This window comes from Lagopus leucura, unplaced genomic scaffold, assembly GCF_019238085.1.
Source record: "Lagopus leucura isolate 7727_CA_CO unplaced genomic scaffold, USGS_WTPT01 Super-Scaffold_100002, whole genome shotgun sequence".
NCBI lineage: Eukaryota > Metazoa > Chordata > Aves > Galliformes > Phasianidae > Lagopus > Lagopus leucura.
The window spans coordinates 1,576,839-1,594,841 of NW_024962263.1; the positions used below are offsets into that span (position 1 = coordinate 1,576,839).

Below are 18,003 nucleotides of genomic sequence, written 5' to 3' on the forward strand. Positions count from 1 at the left end.
AGCCAGAATAATTCCCTGCTGCAATTCATACTGTGAAATCATTTGCAGCATCACACCGACCTGAAAAACTGCCATTATTTCATATTATTTCAACTGTACTTAACTTGAGAAAACACTGAAAGGACCCACAAACACTGACATTTCACTGCTTCATTGCAAGGATGCTCATCCTCTTCTACACGAGGAGGCTGCACTGTATTTTGACTTCCTTTGTTGCACTTTTCTTTAGCCTTTTCTAAAGGCTATTTATTTATTATTTATAAATTATTGTATATTATAGAATCATAGAATCATAGAATCACTAAGGTTGGAAAAGACCTAAAAGATCACCCAGTCCAACCGTTCACCTATTCCCAATAGCTCCTACTAAACCATGTCCCTCAACACGACATCCAGCCTTTCCTTGAACCCCCCCAGGCTCGGTGACTCCACCACCTCCCTGGGCATCCATTGCAGTGCCTGACCACCCTTTCTGAAAAGTAATACTTCCTCATGTCCAGCCTGAATCTCCTCTGCCGTAGCTTGAAACCATTCCCCCTGGTCCTATCACTAATGACACGAGAGAAGAGGCCGACCCCCAGCTCACTACAACCTCCCTTCAGGAAGTTATAGAGAGCAATAAGGTCTCCCCTGAGCCTCCTCTTCTCCAGGCTGAACATTCCCAGCTCCTTCAGCCTCTCCTCATATGGCCTGTGTTCCAGACCCCTCACCAGCTTTGTTGCCCTCCTTTGAACACGTTCCAGGGCCTCAATATCTTTCTTGCAGTGAGGGGCCCAAAACTGGACACAGTACTCGAGGTGCGGCCTCACTAGTGCTGAATACAGGGGAACAATCACTTCTCTGCTCCTGCTTGCAACACTGTTTCTGATGCAAGCCAGGATGCCATTGGCCTTCTTGGCCACCTGGGCACACTGTCGGCTCATGTTCAGCCGAGCATCAGTCAATACCCCCAGGTCCATTTCCTCTACGCAGTCCTCCAGCCACACCGCCCCAAGCCTGTAGCGTCGCCTGGGGTTGTTGTGGCCGAAGTGCAGGACCCGGCATTTGGCCTTGTTGAAACTCATCCCATTGGCTCCAGCCCAGCTCTGCAGCCTGTCCAGATCCCTCTGTAGGGCCTCGCTACCCCCAGGCAGATCCACACTTCCAGCCAATTTGGTGTCATCTGCGAATTTACTGAGGGTGCACTCGATGCCCTCATCGAGGTCATCAATAAAGATATTGAAGAGGACAGGCCCCAGCACCGACCCCTGCGGAACACCACTCACGACCGGTCGCCAGCTGGATTTAACTCCATTCACCACCACTCTCTGTGCCCGGCCCTCCAGCCAGCTCCTTACCCAGCCAAGAGTGTATCCATCCAAGCCTCTGGCTGCCAGCTTCTGCAGGAGAATGCTGTGGGAGACAGTGTCAAAGGCTTTGCTGAAGTCTAGGTAGACCACATCAACAGCCTTTCCTTCATCCACCAGATGGGTCACTAGATCATAGAAGGAGATCAGGTTGGTCAAACAGGACCTGCCCTTCATGAACCCATGCTGGCTGGGCCTGATCCCCCGGTCACCCTGCACATGCCGCATGATCTCCCTCAAGACAATCTGCTCCATAACCTTCCCTGGCACCGAGGTCAGGCTGACAGGCCTGTAGTTCCCCGGATCCTCCTTACGACCTTTCTTATAAATGGGAGTCACATTGGCAAGCATTTATTTTGTTGGCAATAATTGTTGGCAATTATTTATTTTGTTATGCAGTTCAGTCTCTTGGAGAAGTGCTGCTTGTTTTCATGGACAGCTCTAGAAAGCAGATCACTGCAGGATTCAGTTGTGTGGTACCTGTATAGACGTCCTGTAAGGTCAGTATTTTCTTATTGAGAACATTGTATCACAGATGATGGCATTGCATTCTGAATGGAAAAGCAGTAATAACAGTAATAACTGGAGACGATTCTCCTGTTTTCTCACCCTTCCTTTTACTGCCGTTACTTACAAACTAGCCAGTTCTGTGTATAGCACCTGAGTACTAAAATCTTCTCTGATTTTACTGTTAGGTGGCAAACCTAAACATTCCTGCACTAGAAAGTAATTTTAACCACAACATCTGAATTAATGAGTCTTCTTTCGTTAATGTGCTTTGGAAGAATCTCAGTCTGCAGTTGGTAGCAACTGAGAAGAAATCTTAGTTCTAGCCTCAGAAATTCAATACTGCAGCAGTAATCAGTATCTTCATAGGCCAGCTAAGGACAGAAGAGAAAATGTGTATTTGGGAATGAAATAGCTCACACACTTCACACTTCACAGTTTCTCTTCCCTTGCACAGTTAACTGCCTGAATCTCTAACTCTGCAGTTGTTCTCAAAGTTTTTTCACTGTTTTCATGCAGAGAAAAGGAAAAACAAGATGGAAAGATGCCCTACGTTTGACAGAAGCAAACAAACAGTTGTTGCAGACTTCCATGATACAGCAAAGGGAACCAAAATCTACAAAATGAATTTTTATTAAATGAAAGAAAATCTGTTTTGTGGGTCAAATATGAAATAGAATATACAAAAACTTTACATCAGATCTCTTTTCAAAGAAATTAAATCCTATCTAGACTGAAGTAGCACTCGTTCTTCCCAAGAACAACACAAATGGATGAATATGCTTCTTACGGCAGGACAGGATCACACAGTTTGCTGTGCTAAATTTCTGCTTACAGAGAAGAAAAGTTAAAAATCTAAACAGTGTCCCTAAAGAATCCAACTACTCCACAAAGCAACTTAAAAACATGACCTCTGATCATCATCTCAGAAGCAAATGACAAGTGAGTCAAGTGCAGAGTTCACAAAGCTTGCATATGATGTTCTCTGTTTCTATACAAATATAGACTGTTTTTTTTTTTTAATTTTAAATTTTAAAAATCCTTTTATATTTGATAGCATTTATTTGTGGAAAAGGATGATCAGTTCATCAGGTTCCTGCTGTACCACTCAAGCAATTCCATTTAGTTTACCTCATCCTGCTTTTTAGGATCGTTACCAATAAACCACAGACTGCAGCGTTTGGAAAAGTTGCTGCATGCTGAAACACAAATCTCTGTATCACCGTCCTGTATATGGAGGTTCTGCAGAGCTCATAACATGTCTTTGGCATAGCACACCAAGTCCCATTTAATACTTTTTTTTTGCTTAAAAAAGTATATTTTCCTTTAGTAAAACACCTTAAAAACATCTATTTCTGATTTTGTAAAATAATGTGTCACCTCTTGTGTTGCTTTGCAAAATATACACACACGTTTTGGAAAAACATTGAGCACTGACATAAGGGACTCATCTGAAGTCTGATCTGCTTATGAGAAGTAAAATATAATTAGAAATTCCATCTTCTGCATGAATGTCACATGAAGTCATTCAGTTCAGCTTCAAGTGCTGCTGCCATTTCGTCTGCTTCAGAACTGCTTCCTTCCTCATCTTCATTGCTGGATTCTTTACTGGATTCACTGGCAGCATCGTCTTCATCCAGTTTGCGCTTCTGGCCCCTGGAGGACACAGAGACAAAGCCCACGAATCAAGAATCAAGGCATCTGACTGCTTGTAACACAGACCACCGTTCTTGGTCAAAAAGAATAAAACTAGGCCTAAGGACTCACGTTTTTTCAGCTCCAAACAAAAAAGAAAAGCACTTACTTTCGCGTGGACAAACTACTGCCCCCACCGTTGTTAACTGTTGTTGTTTTGTTCCAGCTGTGGGTGCAAAGTGCTGTTAATTTCATTTCTCCCATTCCGCTGAACAAGGAATGAAAACAAAGTTTAAAACAGGAAAAAAAAAAAACCAAAAAACAATTAATTTAACTTCTTCTCACATAAGAAAATGCAAGTCTGCCATGAGAATGAGAAACTACAGAATTCACTCTATTTTACCATATGATTATGAAACATCTAAGTACCTCCTGTTTGTGAAGATTAACTTAACTGCTCAACCACTCTCACTGCACAGCTGCTCAACTTGCATGCTTCATTCTTCCTTGCTACGTCTCTCTGAAGCAGCACTGGGGGTCTGAACACCTTTCTGCATGTCTCCAGAGAATGAGCCACACTGCACAGGGAGGCTGTGGATTCTCCTTCTCTGGAGATGTTCAAGACCTGCCTGGATGCCGACCTGTGCGACCTGCTGTAGGGAACCTGCTTTGGCAGGGGGTTGGACTCGATGATCTCTGGAGGTCCCTTCCAACCCCTGCAATTCTGTGATGCTGTGAAGCTGATGTGCACCATGCTCTGCCAGAAGAATCACATTCCTGGTTGTGAAGGATTTCCAAGGAAAATCTAACACTTCAACTGGGACAAAGCCATAAGGAGAAGAATTTGGATCTGTGGAACCCTAAAATCTCTTCTTCTCTTTGCCAAAACAGAATTTTATATCAGACATATACTTCTGGCAAAAATAAAGTCGAGATCTTGTACAGAATTCAAAATGAGCTGTAGAAATACCTCCAAAAATTACTCCTTGATCATTTGATCAAATTTCAGACAAATTTGCTCTTAAATGTCCCTTCCAACATTAGGAGGAGAATGCATCCACTTGCTAGAATGAAAAATCAACAAAGTATCTTCAGCAAAAAAAAGTAATGATTTAGCAAGGGCCGCTTTGTTTCTAAGAGTACAGACAAGTACCACATAGCAACAAAGATCTTTGATAATTCTGACTTGAAATACATATACCTAAAATAGACTGATAAAAAGATTAAAAGTCAAACTCATGAGCTTCCAAGCAAAACTGGAATACAAAGCAATTTCTACGCACACACAGACGTTCTTCTTGTCACTCTTCCAGAGCCAGTAGCTCTCAGAAGATCAGACTACTTGCTACCTGTTGGCCGGCTCAGTGGCACCTGACCTTCCTCGTTTCACCTGACGGATCAGGGTGTGATGTCAGCAGTGGGTCTGAATCAAAATGCAGGAGAACAGCACTGTGTTCTCTGCCTTTCCATTGGGTTCCACTGCGCCCAAAAGATACGCTGCTGCTGCTGATTACCGCTTACTTCCTCACAGTGATGTCAGATTTACTTTTCCTTCCGTACAGGGAAGGAAACAGGAACAAGTTTGCAGATGACACAAAACTTGAGGGGCAGCTGAGATACCAGAGTCGCGATACCAGCCAGGGGGACTCAGGCTGAAGAACCGGGCTGACAGGAAGCTCCTGGAGTTACAAGAAAAGGTGCAGAACCCTACACCTGGGGAGGGACAGCCCAGGCATCACACGTGCTGGGAGAGGGGCAGCTGGAAAGCAGCTTGGCAGGAAAGCACCTGGAGGGGCTGGTGGCACTGGCACAGAGCACTGCCCTCCTTACAGACTCTCAGAAGCTGTCTGGACATGATGCTGGGCAGCTTGCTGCAGGTGGTCCTGCTTGGAGCATGGAGTTGGACCAGGTGACTTCCAGAGAGCCCTTCCGACTTCATTCAATCTGTAATTCTGTGCTTTTGTGAGTGATAACCCTGTGAGGTGAGGCTGAAGCCCTGGTTTTCAATCTGGTGTCTGAATTCTGAAGGAAAAATGGGTTGAGGTGAAAGCACTTCTGTGTATTTTGCTATCTAAACTAAAATGTGCCAAGGGAGTTATGGGGCACGGAGTGCAGCTTAATACACAGGGAAAAGCAGCCTCTCAGGCATTGTAGTTGTTTCTATGGATCCTACATTAGAGCCCTGCATTAGTGCACAGCTCAGATGAAGAAGCAGCCAGAGTAAAAATGCTCAGTTGGAAGAAATCTTAGTGTATTTCCATTAAATGTTATGCAAACGTATGGGGTTTGTGTTTTACCTGTTTACATCATGATAATTTCAGCCTTGAGAGATACCACACAGTTCAGTTTTAGTCATTAATTACACTACTAGCTGGAGAAAAGCTAACTGCTGAATAAAGAAAGCTGAGTCTTACTCTGCAAAATCAGAAAATATTACTGTTGAACACGTAGTGAATTAGAAATACATGCTTGGTGCTGAGAGAGCAGTAAGATAAATAAAAACCCAGGAGGAATCTATAGAACAACGTTTGCAGTAGAAAACAATCACATTTATAACATTTCAGCTATGGAAACTGATTGAACCGGCTGAAAAATAGAATTCAGTCTGACAGCACATACTGCAAGTCTGCAGGTATCCAACCCAATACCAAAGGAGCTGCAGGAAAACATCCAGTAACTCACTGCTAGTTCATTGCTCCTAAAAGCGAGGAGCCGTTTACTGAATAACCAAGTCAGAAGCCAGCAGGAAATGCAGCAACACCCCTTCCACTTAAATTCACTCCAGAGCAAATACATTTCAGGGAGGACAATCAACAAAAGGCAGCGGCCTGAAATGCTCAGGGTGACTTGGCAATTCAAGAACGGGGTGCCCGTCTACAAAAAGTCCTTCCAGAAAACATTAAGGGAAAGTCCTGACGCGTTCCCCCCTCTCACCCAGCTGTATTAAGCAGCACCTTCTGAAATACAAAAAAACAAATGCCATCTGTTTTGTCACTTCTTGTTCTTTTGAAACAGAACAGCAGCTCTATTCTGCCCTAGACTTCTCCACTTAACAGAAAAAAAATGTTAAAAAAACCAAAGAACACACAGGTACATGCTAATCCTCTGCTATAAAAAAGGAACAGTCTGAATGCTGCTTTTATTAAGATACAAAAACCTTTTGCTGTTTGTGTACTGTAAACTGCATCCTTGTGCATCCTAAGGATTTATATGCATGTACAGTGAAAACACATGCAGAGCTAACTCAGATAGAAATGTGGAAGGAGGACATCAGTGGAACAATGCTGCATTTTTTACTTGGGACTTCAGAAGACTGGTAGCAGATTAATCATTACTGTCTTAAGAGAAAAGCAGTATTTTCCCATATTTGTTAACAGAATAAACAATTTCAAGCACGCATTCAAATTTTATGCCCACTCCTTGGTATTTCTAGTTTCTGTGACATGCTGCATAACAATTCTGAGTGGAAAAGTGATGCACATAAAGAATCCCTTCTCCATATTTAGGGAGAACGATCCAGCAGCACGTTACAGGCTTCCATCAGCCTCATTTGCATTTTTAAAGGTAATTTTGCTTGCCTGGTATTAAACAGCAAGCAGAATAACTGAGTGTCATTAACTTCATCGACAGACAAACTGTCCATAAGACTTACAGCTGTAAATACCTGACAGCTCTGTGACTAATTTGTACCATTTACATTTCCAATGCATTACACGTTTATCTGTTCTAACAACCAGTCCTAGGAACCCCATCAGCTCATGTCATCCTAGCCTACAGCTTTCCTTCTCACAGCCAAGTTCATCTCAAAGTCCTTGAAGCCATAATTCTAAAGCCTCTTCACTTTTTAAACCATATCAAAAGAAGCTTTTTTTTTTTTTATCTGAAACTTTTTATCTTTTTCATGTCTGGGATGGGGAAATCATTTAAAAAAAAAAAAGAACTGCATTGTAGAAAGGCATTTAAATGAATTATCAACATACTGAAATAAAATTTGGCTGTAATTTGTGATGATATTAAAACAAGAAGCAGATGCAGTTGTACATACATAGAAGTTACCTACAGAAAAAATCTACAGAATGCTGGTGAGAAATTTACTTGGTGATATTGCAAATGCAGAGACAGGAACAGAAGACAAAACTAAGTTGTAACAGGGCATGGTACGTGTGTGTGAAAAATCAACCAGGAAAATGTCTTCAAAATAAGCACTTGTTCACTCCATCTAGGAAAATGATCACTAAAATATGATTGCAAAATACAACTACAGGTCAAACAAAAACTCCTCTTTCATCATTTAATTAGCAAATTTAGTTCTCTGAAAGAGCCATAGAGAACAAAGCAGTGAAAAGTAGTCTAGGGTCAGTTGCTTCTTCCCCTCCATGTCTGTTGTTTGTAATTTGTAGCTGAAAAAGAATAATAATGCTGGATTTTTTTCTTTATTAACGAAAAGCAGATTTTATCAGGTCTGTTTTGCATCCCAGTGGCATCCTTGTAAGAAATACAATGCAATATAAAAATAGAAACATCTAACAAGCAACACGAATGGAAGGGTAACGAAACCCTTACTTTCAATAAAACCAAAGAGAATCTTTTTTCTGTACCTTGTTTCAAACAACTGTAGAAGAGGTCATACCATAGAACCACAGAATGACTTGGGACCAACCACAAATCTATGCTAGTATTTAAATAAGTCATCACTTACACTCTTAAACTCCAAATGCCCACATGCTCCACTCCTACTTTGCTAAGCAGTGAACTTCTCAATCACTGACATGCAATTACAGCCCAGGCAGTACTGCTGTAAGACTGACTGTGCTGCCCAGGCATGCTTCTGAAATCCAGCATGAAAGGTCTGTGCTGGTTTCTGCACACACACGGTCCAGTGTTCTGCAAATTCCTGTAACACCAAGAAGGTGATGCCAAGTCCTGAGAAGAGACGGGAGTCTGACTGCCGCTCTGACTTCCACTTGGAGAAATGTATTGAGGTACCATGAACTGGAACTCATCTCAGCAAAACTGCTCTTTAACCAATTTTGAGGATGCCAGTCCACTGCCTGCCTAACAAGATGAGAGGATGTGAGAGCTGAGAACATATTAATTGAAAATCAATGCTGTGGGCATTAATATATTACATAGGGCAGGCGAGATGATTACGCTTTCATTCAGATGTTCCAAGTTGTGCTTGAAATAGCTATTTCTTGACATGAGACACATCGTGTTTTATGCATGGTTGGTACAGTAGTAAGCAATTGCCTACAGCAGACCTATAAAACATAAGGCTCAGGTACAACCTGAGGCAATTTATCTCGTGCACCTGTGCAAGCATACTGAACTGTCCTGGCACAGCAGGCTGCCAAGCACACGGCTGAGCACAGCGAGCAGCGTCAGCTCCATTTTCACAGACTGGAGCCTATGTCTGTACCTCACCCTAATGCTATCACAGCAAAGACAACACTTAGCAACACAGGAAAAACATTTCATGAACTCTTCCAGCATTCTCTGCAGCACTACATGATGAACCAGCCATCTGACACAGAGAAAAAAGCACAGAAGACGTTTATCGCATAGCGCCGGGATGCAAGAAGGAATCGTGGAGTCGGATCTCACCCAACACTGCTGTGTCAGTGCTGCTCACAAAGATGTTAGAGGAAGCCCACCAATCCCAACCAACAGCTGGATGACTTTGAACTTACCAACAGTGCACTGTGATCCAATTCACTGCTGTTGTAGCAATCCCAGAGGTAAAAAAAAACCACTATTCTGAAAAGTTCTAAAACTGTTTTAACAGCAGCTTTCCAGGTCTGTGAAATACACATGCTAATGTATGCCTGAAATGAAGTTTTTGAAGACAGAAAATCATAGAGAGTATAAAAGAATTTCAGGAATTATAATGATACATCAGTCGGAAGACTTTGTAAATTTCACTAATATGGTCCATTGGCATGGCAGTATTTTCCTGATAGTTGGGCCAATCTAGGAATATCTAGTAACTCCCCCTCCATTGAAAATTGTTATTTCTTAACAATTTAATGTTTGTTCAGGTTATTTAACACACCGAACTAATAATAATAATTACACTGAATAAAGCGAAACTGGAAAGCTGGATCTACAGTTTTGCTCACACTGTGAAATCACAGATGAGTAAACTATACCTATTCTGCATTATTTCATTAACTCCAAATTACTTGAAAATGATTCACGCAGTTGTTATAAGGAAACGATACAAAACTCACGATGTGGATTATTTCTTCCAAAGACAAACGAAAGCTTTCTATCATGTTAGTAGCCCTCGTCATTACTTTGCAGAAGACAACAGAAAATTAATTACCCTGCTAAGTATGTGGAAAGCAGACTGCTACGTGACACTGCTGAGATGGAAAATGCTCCAATGCATTCTGGCGTGTAATCTCTCAATCTTATTCTAAAGTAACAGAAGCAGAATGATCTGTTCACTTTTCCTGAACAACCTCTTTCTAGACTGACTGCATTTGAAATGAAACCTCCCAACGTGGGAATCAGCCAATATTCAGGAAAAAAAAAAGCACATCAGTCAACATATGAGTACTTTAAAAAACTGAAGCAGACCTTTGTTATTTGATCTGAGTTCTCTCCCCAGCTTTATCTAGTTTACAAACATTACTGTTCTGACAACAAATGTAATCAACTTGTGCTGCTAAACTAGTACTGGAAGTAGTCTATGTGCATGCACAAATATATAAAGCCCAGAGTCTTGTGCCACTCCAAGTTTCGTCACAGGAAACACTGAAGGAGGCAGGCAGTGAGGTCTCACAGTGTGATGAAGGATAGCCCTGCATGTTTATCTCTAATGATTAGAGATCTAAATGTGAGCGACTGCTTTTAAAAAAGGTAGCATAGAATAAAGACAAACAATTGGAAAAAAGTGTGAGGTGTTTGAGCAAATGAGAATGTCCAGAAGTGTACACAAATATACATTTTTATGTGAAAAAGCACCTGATTCCTCTGGGGAAATAAAACGTCCTTCATTTTTTGTTTTCAAAGCAACACACTGAATATGAGGTGGAATACTTGTATCAATGTAATAGAGAACACCTTAAGTTTAAAGATCAAATAATGCAAAGTCATGGTTAGAATTCTCCTTTCCTGTGATCTCACTTGGGTTTGTTCTGCCACCCAGACACTGAGGAGGAAACAAATTAGGTACCATTTGGCATCTTAATAACTAAACTCCTAACAGCTTACGACTCAGCAACTTGCACTAACCAAGGCCACTGCAAGTAGGATTTGGTGCCATTGGCTTAAATAATCATTTTGTGGATTTCATAAAAACTGAATAATGGTGTAGAGTTTTGTTAATTGAGGTTATATTGTAAATGTCAATTGAGGCTAATTAAACCTTAAGTTATATCTCAAGCAGCTGATTTTTTTTCCTGTACTTTGTAAAAAGTTCAATTATTACTGCTGTATCTCTGTGGAGAGATAGGAACAACTTTGGGACACAAAGATATTTTGAAGGAAGCATGGGAAATGCCTCTCTGTAAAAGAAATCTCTGCACAGAAGAAAAACGTGAAAAAGAGGAAGAAAACACTCTTCAAATGCACATGAAGTGACTGTTTACTCCTGTAAGAAGAATCACAACATTTTCCTTTGTATCTGACACGTTAAGTTCTATTTGAAAAATAGAGATGGACAAACAGAAAATAAATGGCAGCTTACCTGCTTGGCTGAGCTGAATTTTTGTTGCTTGCAATTGCTAAATCTAAGTTTGTATTCCTTTTCTCACTGATTTAACAGCTTTTTAAATTAGATATTCACAAATTACTTTAACACGTATGTTACTATGCATATGTTATGGGCAAAACTAGTTTACAGAGAATGCTAAGATGATTTTGTCAAGGTTTTTAACTCTAACTTTTACTTTCACTTTGTTTGTCATTGTTTTAAACAAATTACTGAGTTTAAATTGCAAATAGCTAAACATTGCATTAGTTTAGAATGTTCATTCAATAAATAATGGCTCAAGGACATCAACTAAAGATAACACAAAACACATTCCCCACTCTGTATGGATAACAGAGCCATCTCAATGGGTGCACAGAAAAGACTTAAAATGTTGCACTCGGTCCAAGGGAGGAACACATGCACGCTCCCACCATGTAAGTGTTCTGCTTCATGAAATGAAGATCCATTTCTACTAGCTTGCTCCTGACAAGAAAGGGAATCCTTCATCCTCCACATGACTGACACTGGACAGTCCCCGAATTTATTGTGTCTGCTGCCTGCCTAGCAGTGTGGTGAACCAGTTAATTTCTCCAACAGCAACAGAGCACAAGTTACCCACTCTTGCTATGTCAGAGTTAGCAGTTAGTTTTCAATGAGTAGGTCAGCTTAAGCACTTACTTATGTAGATGCTGCACCATGAGAGCTGTTACAAGTTGATGTTAGGGATGTGAGAGTGATGGTCCCTGGCAATGAGCTGCTAGACTTGTTCTTTGCTATCATCCTACTGGAATGCTTGTTCAACTAGTAGCTCTGTTTCTTTATCAGAAAAAATCTATCACCCCCAAGGGCAAGGTATGCTACAGACTACTCAACACTTTCCTTCCCCCCATCTCTTCCTCACTCAAATTTACCTGCGCTGCCACATAATTTTTGCTTTATTTATTGACAGAAGTTTCACACAATAAATCTTTTCTTCCTGTAATAAAATTCATTTGGGAAGATTTTGTTTTGGACATAAAACAGCTGTGAAATACAAAGCTACAAAACATGGATCCTAGAAAATAATTTATCCCCATAAAAAGTTATATTTAAAGTTAACATATTACTTCAGACATTCCTTCAAGATGTTTTAGAAAAGCCAGTAAATTACAAGATGACAGGCAGAAAGTCAACATAGAGTGGAAAAAAATTTAAACATAAATTTGTTAAAAACTTGGGCTAGAAATTGTTGGCTTTCCATAAAAAAAAAAGAAAAAAGAGGGAAGCAGTGCCAAAGCTTGTTTTACAAATATAAATAAATTGAATTAAATTTGTAGAAGAGCTGCATCACTTTTCCATCATTTTTTAAAGACCTGTGTAAATGATATACACAGCCATCCATCAGTTAGATAAACAGCCATTGTCAGTTTGCTGATGGTACAAAGCTGGAATGAGCGGCTGGCACACCAGAAGGCTGAACTGCCATGCAGCGAGATCGAGGCAGGCAGAATTGGTACAGAGGAACTTTCTGAGGTTCAACAAGGACAAATGCAGAGTCCTACACCTGTGGAGGAAGAACTGCATGCATCAGTACAGGACAGGGAATGATCTGCTGGCCTCTACTCTGTCCTGGTGAGATCAATTCCTGAAAAAAGACAGGGATCTTCCAGAGAGTCCAGTGGAGGACCAGAAAGAGGCACGGAGCATCTCCAGTACGAGGAGAAGCTGAGAGACCTGGGACTCTTCAGTCTGGAGAAAGGAAAGCTGAGAGGGAACCTCATCAGTGTTTATAAATATCTTAAGTGAGAGTCAGATGGACAGGGTCAGGTTCTTTTCAGTGACAGGACAAGGGGCGATGGGCAAAAACTGGAACACAGCAAGTTCCATACAAGTGAGCTGCCCAGGGAGATTATGGAGTCTCTTTTTCTAGAGATATTCATATCTCTACTGGTTGCTTTCCTGTGCAACCTACTGAAGGAATGTGCTTTAGCAGGGAAGGTTGGGATGATGATCTCCAGAGGTCCCTTCCAGCCCCTAAGATTCTCTGTGATTCTGTGATATGCTACACCTTTTAGCCATTCTGTTATCCATCTTTAACTGTGCAGTAATAAGAAACTTTACATGTATTAAATCTGTATCTCTACACTACGGGGTCACTGACCATCAAAAATTCAATCTGGTTCAAAACTCAGACGCTAGCCTATCTGCCAAATCCAATCACACAATAGATACACAACTGTATCAGTTGTTTTTATACTAGCTGCCACATGACAAACTACCCAGTAAGCAGATCACAGCTCTGCAGACTAACAATACTTCATCCCAATATAGTCTACAACTTTCTTCTGTCAATATTTCTACAATACTTATTATTAAGTATACTCAATATGTACCTTCTGTTGTGCAACTGCAATTTTTTATTGTGCTGTCCAGAAACTCAGATCCACTGTACTGTTCATCTGCAGCCTGCCCATGATTCTAGTGAAGATGTCAGCAGTAGAAAATGCTTCGTACTTATGTAGGTCACTCTGAAAATAATGCCTCCTATCACTTCCATGGAAACTACAACAGATACAAAGAGCACAATAACACTATTTGTGAGAGCAATTTCTCAGCTACAAAACACTGGTTTTCAACAATCACTACCATTAGTTATGCATTTTTGCAGCCATAAACACGAGCCTGCATGCCATGCTTGAAAAATTCTGCACAGCAGAGGCGACCCACTGTCACTGTTGCCACAGTTGAAATGCAGCACCCACTGCCTCGCTATGCTCACATGCATTGTTTGGTCTCCATAAATGTTCAGTAAGCACACATGAATATCAATGGATGCCATTTCTTCCACATGGAGGAATTCAATAACATACTTTTGTTTCATCTGCATTTCTGTGTTGGAAGCCATTTTGTCAGAATGCCACTCTGCTGCCATCTGTCACAAGACAAAAGCATGTAATGGAATACTGATGGGAAGCTTCAACCTCTACTGCCATACCACTAACAGATGCCTCTGACATCAGGGGCCAACATAACAAAATAGGAGGCATTACTTTCAGAGCAGCCCTTGTATTATCAATCCAGAGCAAGAAGTTTCTGCTGAGCTTTGCCTTACGAGTGAAGTGGTGCCACAGCTGCACAGGAATACGATTAGCAAGTTACATGGATATACAAATACATGCAAGAGGAATATGCACAGTTACTTCTCCACTCTCTAAGCCCTATTAATTCTACTGAGAGAGCCTCATACTTCAAAAATAAGTTAACAAAAGTCAGGATGCAACAAATTATCCTCTTTCTAGTGCTCCCCTAGAACAAGACAATAGCACTGGAACAGACTAGAGAAAGGTCTGACATGCTAATCAAACAGGGCTTGACTGGAGGGGAGAACGGATATTTGCCTCTATGTGACTACAGAAATAAAGTGGCTTTGCAGACCCTCTCTAAATGGTGAGCAGTATACAGCTGAACCGTCTGAAGCAAGGGCTCAGTACTCTGTGCTACTGCTCATCTCTTCTAGTCACTCTACCTGCCCAGCAATGGCAGAGGTAGAGGAGCACGCAGTAAGGTTTTGCGAGCAGTTCTGGTTCCTTCAGCTCAGTTTTTCCTCTCTTGGTTAACACCTGGAGCCCTAAAAGTCTTCTTATCAGACTCTCAGATGTTATCATTTCAAGGCAAAGACACAGATGCCTGATGTGAACTACAGTAGCAGTAGATACATCTATCTTTCAATTTCTGCTGACTACATATGCAGGCTCTACAGCTTGTGTGCATAACACAAACACAAACGTGTTTTCAGGAGATCTGGTTTATCTGATGGGTTATTTAAAACTGTCGTCTATTAAATTCTCTTTCTATCCAGATATTTCCTAGGATAGCTAAAGGCACACTCAAGCCACACCAGCAAGTCTGAGAAGTGGCAAAATAAGTCTCTGAAAGGGAGATGTGAAATTCTGACTCTGAAAGCGAAGAGGAAATCCTTCTGTACAGTGTGGTGGCAATATGCACACAACACATGGCAAAAGATACTTTTCCCACTGGGACATCTTCTGTGAAATGGGTACTTACAACATCCATACTGTGCTTTTTGCATGCTGAGCTGATAAAAATGCACGGGCAATTTCCCACAGTCAGCTTGACACAATGTACTTATCAAATACACTCACTTTTTATACAAAATTTGATCTTTTCCAAATGGAAAAACCTACTAGGAGTTCAAATGATGGATGAAGAGCTCACAAGTGGAGTGACCTAACCATCTTTTTTATCCCTTGCATTAAGAAGCAGCACTGCCCTTTCTCCATCAGTGTTCTCAGCACAGGCTTCAAGCAACCCTTTTAACTGTTGATATACACTGCTGCTTTGCAGCCATCACAGACTTGCAGAAGTCAAGATTTACGTGCATTAGTTGTTGTGTGAAATACACTTTTTTTTTCTCCTTAATAGCAGTTTACAATGAAAGATTTAAAATCTTTCCTAATAGTTGTTAATGTACTTCTTGGTTTCCTTATTAAGAGATATTTAAATATCCGTATATTTTACTAAGGGAAAACTTCAATTGTTTAACAGCTTATGAACTGTACTGAAGATTCACTGATGGGAAAGACTCTGATTAAATTACTGCATGGCATATACTAGGCAATCCATCAGAGACTTCATGTCAGCTTTCTCACTGGTATGTAAACTGAAGCAGCACGTTACCAGCTTTCCTCACCCTGAACTTCTACTTCTTTATCCCTCACCATTCCTTTCAAGTCACAGTTGCGAAAGAGTACTAATATCTATAGATGGCTGAAATGAGGGTGGTGGTAATAAGAAGTGCTTAAATATTCACCAGTACTGGGGGAGCTGTTTCACTGATGAGAATGGGAACAGGGTATTAGGGCTGATTGCTCCTGTGGAGAAGCAGAAGCAACTCCAACTCCAAAACAATTCGATACCTAGAGCTTTTTACTTGAATTAAATCCTGCCAAAGAAAGGAATTGGAACCGCTCCCTGCTTGAAGCACAAGTGCTCTGAATTATAAGATAGAGTGAAATGGTTTTCCTACTGTTCCCCTCATGGGGAACACTAAGAACACAGGATGGGTTTTAAGGACTGGTCAGAAAAAAGCACTTTGCTTCAGAAGAAAAGGTGACATTTCTTAAGCATATAGCAGATCTTCACTGCCCTTGTCCTCCTCCCCAGCATGCCTCATCAGCTGCCTTTTTTCAAGTTTTTTTCAAGTTGTTCCAGCAAAGCTGAGTTGGAGCTGCAAATAATACAAGGTGGCAGAACAGAACACATCCTTAAAGCACATCCTTAAGCAGCTAAAGCTGGGAATTCTTCACTCATTTCTTAGTTACTTGCAGCCCTAATTTCTGCAAATATAATTTGTGCTTTTGGAACTTTTTTGATCCACATAAGATATCAGATGCACATCTCTCAGCTGGGCTACAGAGCCAGTTATCCCATGGGATACTCTAAACAAAGCAACAGACAAGAATCTTAAGAAGCAGCACTACATATCAAGAACTCCCCCATCTGGGAGCTCAGACTGTGTCAACATCCAGCTCCCATTTCCCTGGGTTGGGGCTACGCTGGGATCTCATCAGCACAGGCCTGACTCCTTTCTTTCACCTCTTTTACAGGTTTTAAAGACTTACCCTGGGCTCTTCTGCCTCCCAGGTACCAACACTCCTTTCTTTCAACTCTGACCTCAGCAATGCTCATTTTACAGTCGACTTAACAGTGATATGCTATGAGGCAAACAAACATTTGCTCCTGATTCTGAGACAAACTCATCTTTACCCCGGAAGCACAAGAAAAACAGAGCTAGATAAAAAGTTCATTTAATTTTTTCCCCCTCTCATTAGTCTAGAATGCATCTTAAGCTCAATCTTGAGGTCCTGGGATCAATACTCCCACTGCAGAAACACTGCTTTCAGTGCTTTGCACTTTCTTCTTCAGCTGGTCGCACAGTCAGAAAAGAATCCTCTGCTAAAAGGCCCATCTTTCCACTCTGTCCTTTCTCTCTGATTCTGTGAATCTCTCTCACTTTTCAGGCCTCACTGTTTCCAAAAGGACAGTAGCAAATACTTGATTTCTGTAGTTGGCTTCTAAGAATGCCAGCTGTTGCAGCCTATTGTTCTTGCAGATGTAAAATTATTTCTCCTCAGGTTCTAGACTCCATTGTCCCAGGGTAAAAGCTATTAGTTAATGGCCCTGTAGTGATGGAAGGCAATGACTGCAGAAAGATTTCTACTTCAAATGCAGTGAAGCATTAAGGACAAATCAATTTAATTACTTCACACACAACTCCTAAGTTATACCGACATACACCAAATCATTACAGATGGTAAGTCAGAAAAAGGAATGTTTAAGAACGAGATTCCTATATACACTTTAGTATTCATTAGGACGTTTGACAAGTAAAACAAGGTAAATGCTCTTATGCTTGATGGCCTACATTACAGTTCCAAACTTCTGCTGCTGCAGACTAGAGAAAAAGGGCTATGTTAGATTTCAGTGCATTTTGCAAACACCAGCACACTTCTTGTAGAATGTATAAATGAAGCCTATTTAGCGTTAAAGCAGTCAAGAAAATAAAGATCTTTTGTGACAACACTTCCCTAATTTTAGCAATATGTAGAAGACTTCTAATCATCTGTGCAGGCATTGCAACAGAGAGTAAAAGAAGTCGAAGGCACATGGTCATTTTAATCTGTATTTCAAAGCATTCTGGAAATTCCCACCTGACGTAGCCCAACACACAGACAAAGCAGTGATTCCAAATACCTGTATGGAAAGTACTGCTGTGTGGTTTACAAGTCCTTTAGCAATTCACAGTGATTTGAACTC

At 41.0% G+C, this 18,003-nt stretch overlaps 1 protein-coding gene across 2 annotated transcripts in view; it reads right to left on the bottom strand.

The window, feature by feature from the left end:
* Positions 1-2,470: 2,470 nt before the first annotated feature.
* Positions 2,471-18,003, bottom strand: part of CTDP1 (CTD phosphatase subunit 1) — a 101,366-nt gene continuing 85,833 nt past the window's right edge. Inside the window, exon 13 of one of the 2 annotated variants that reach the window (XM_042869432.1) lies at positions 2,471-3,509. In XM_042869432.1, coding sequence (XP_042725366.1) covers positions 3,368-3,509 — 142 coding nt within the window. In that variant the 3' untranslated portion in view covers positions 2,471-3,367. Of the gene's footprint in view, positions 3,757-18,003 lie in introns of both variants that reach the window. The other variant, XM_042869433.1, reaches the window with a different exon arrangement.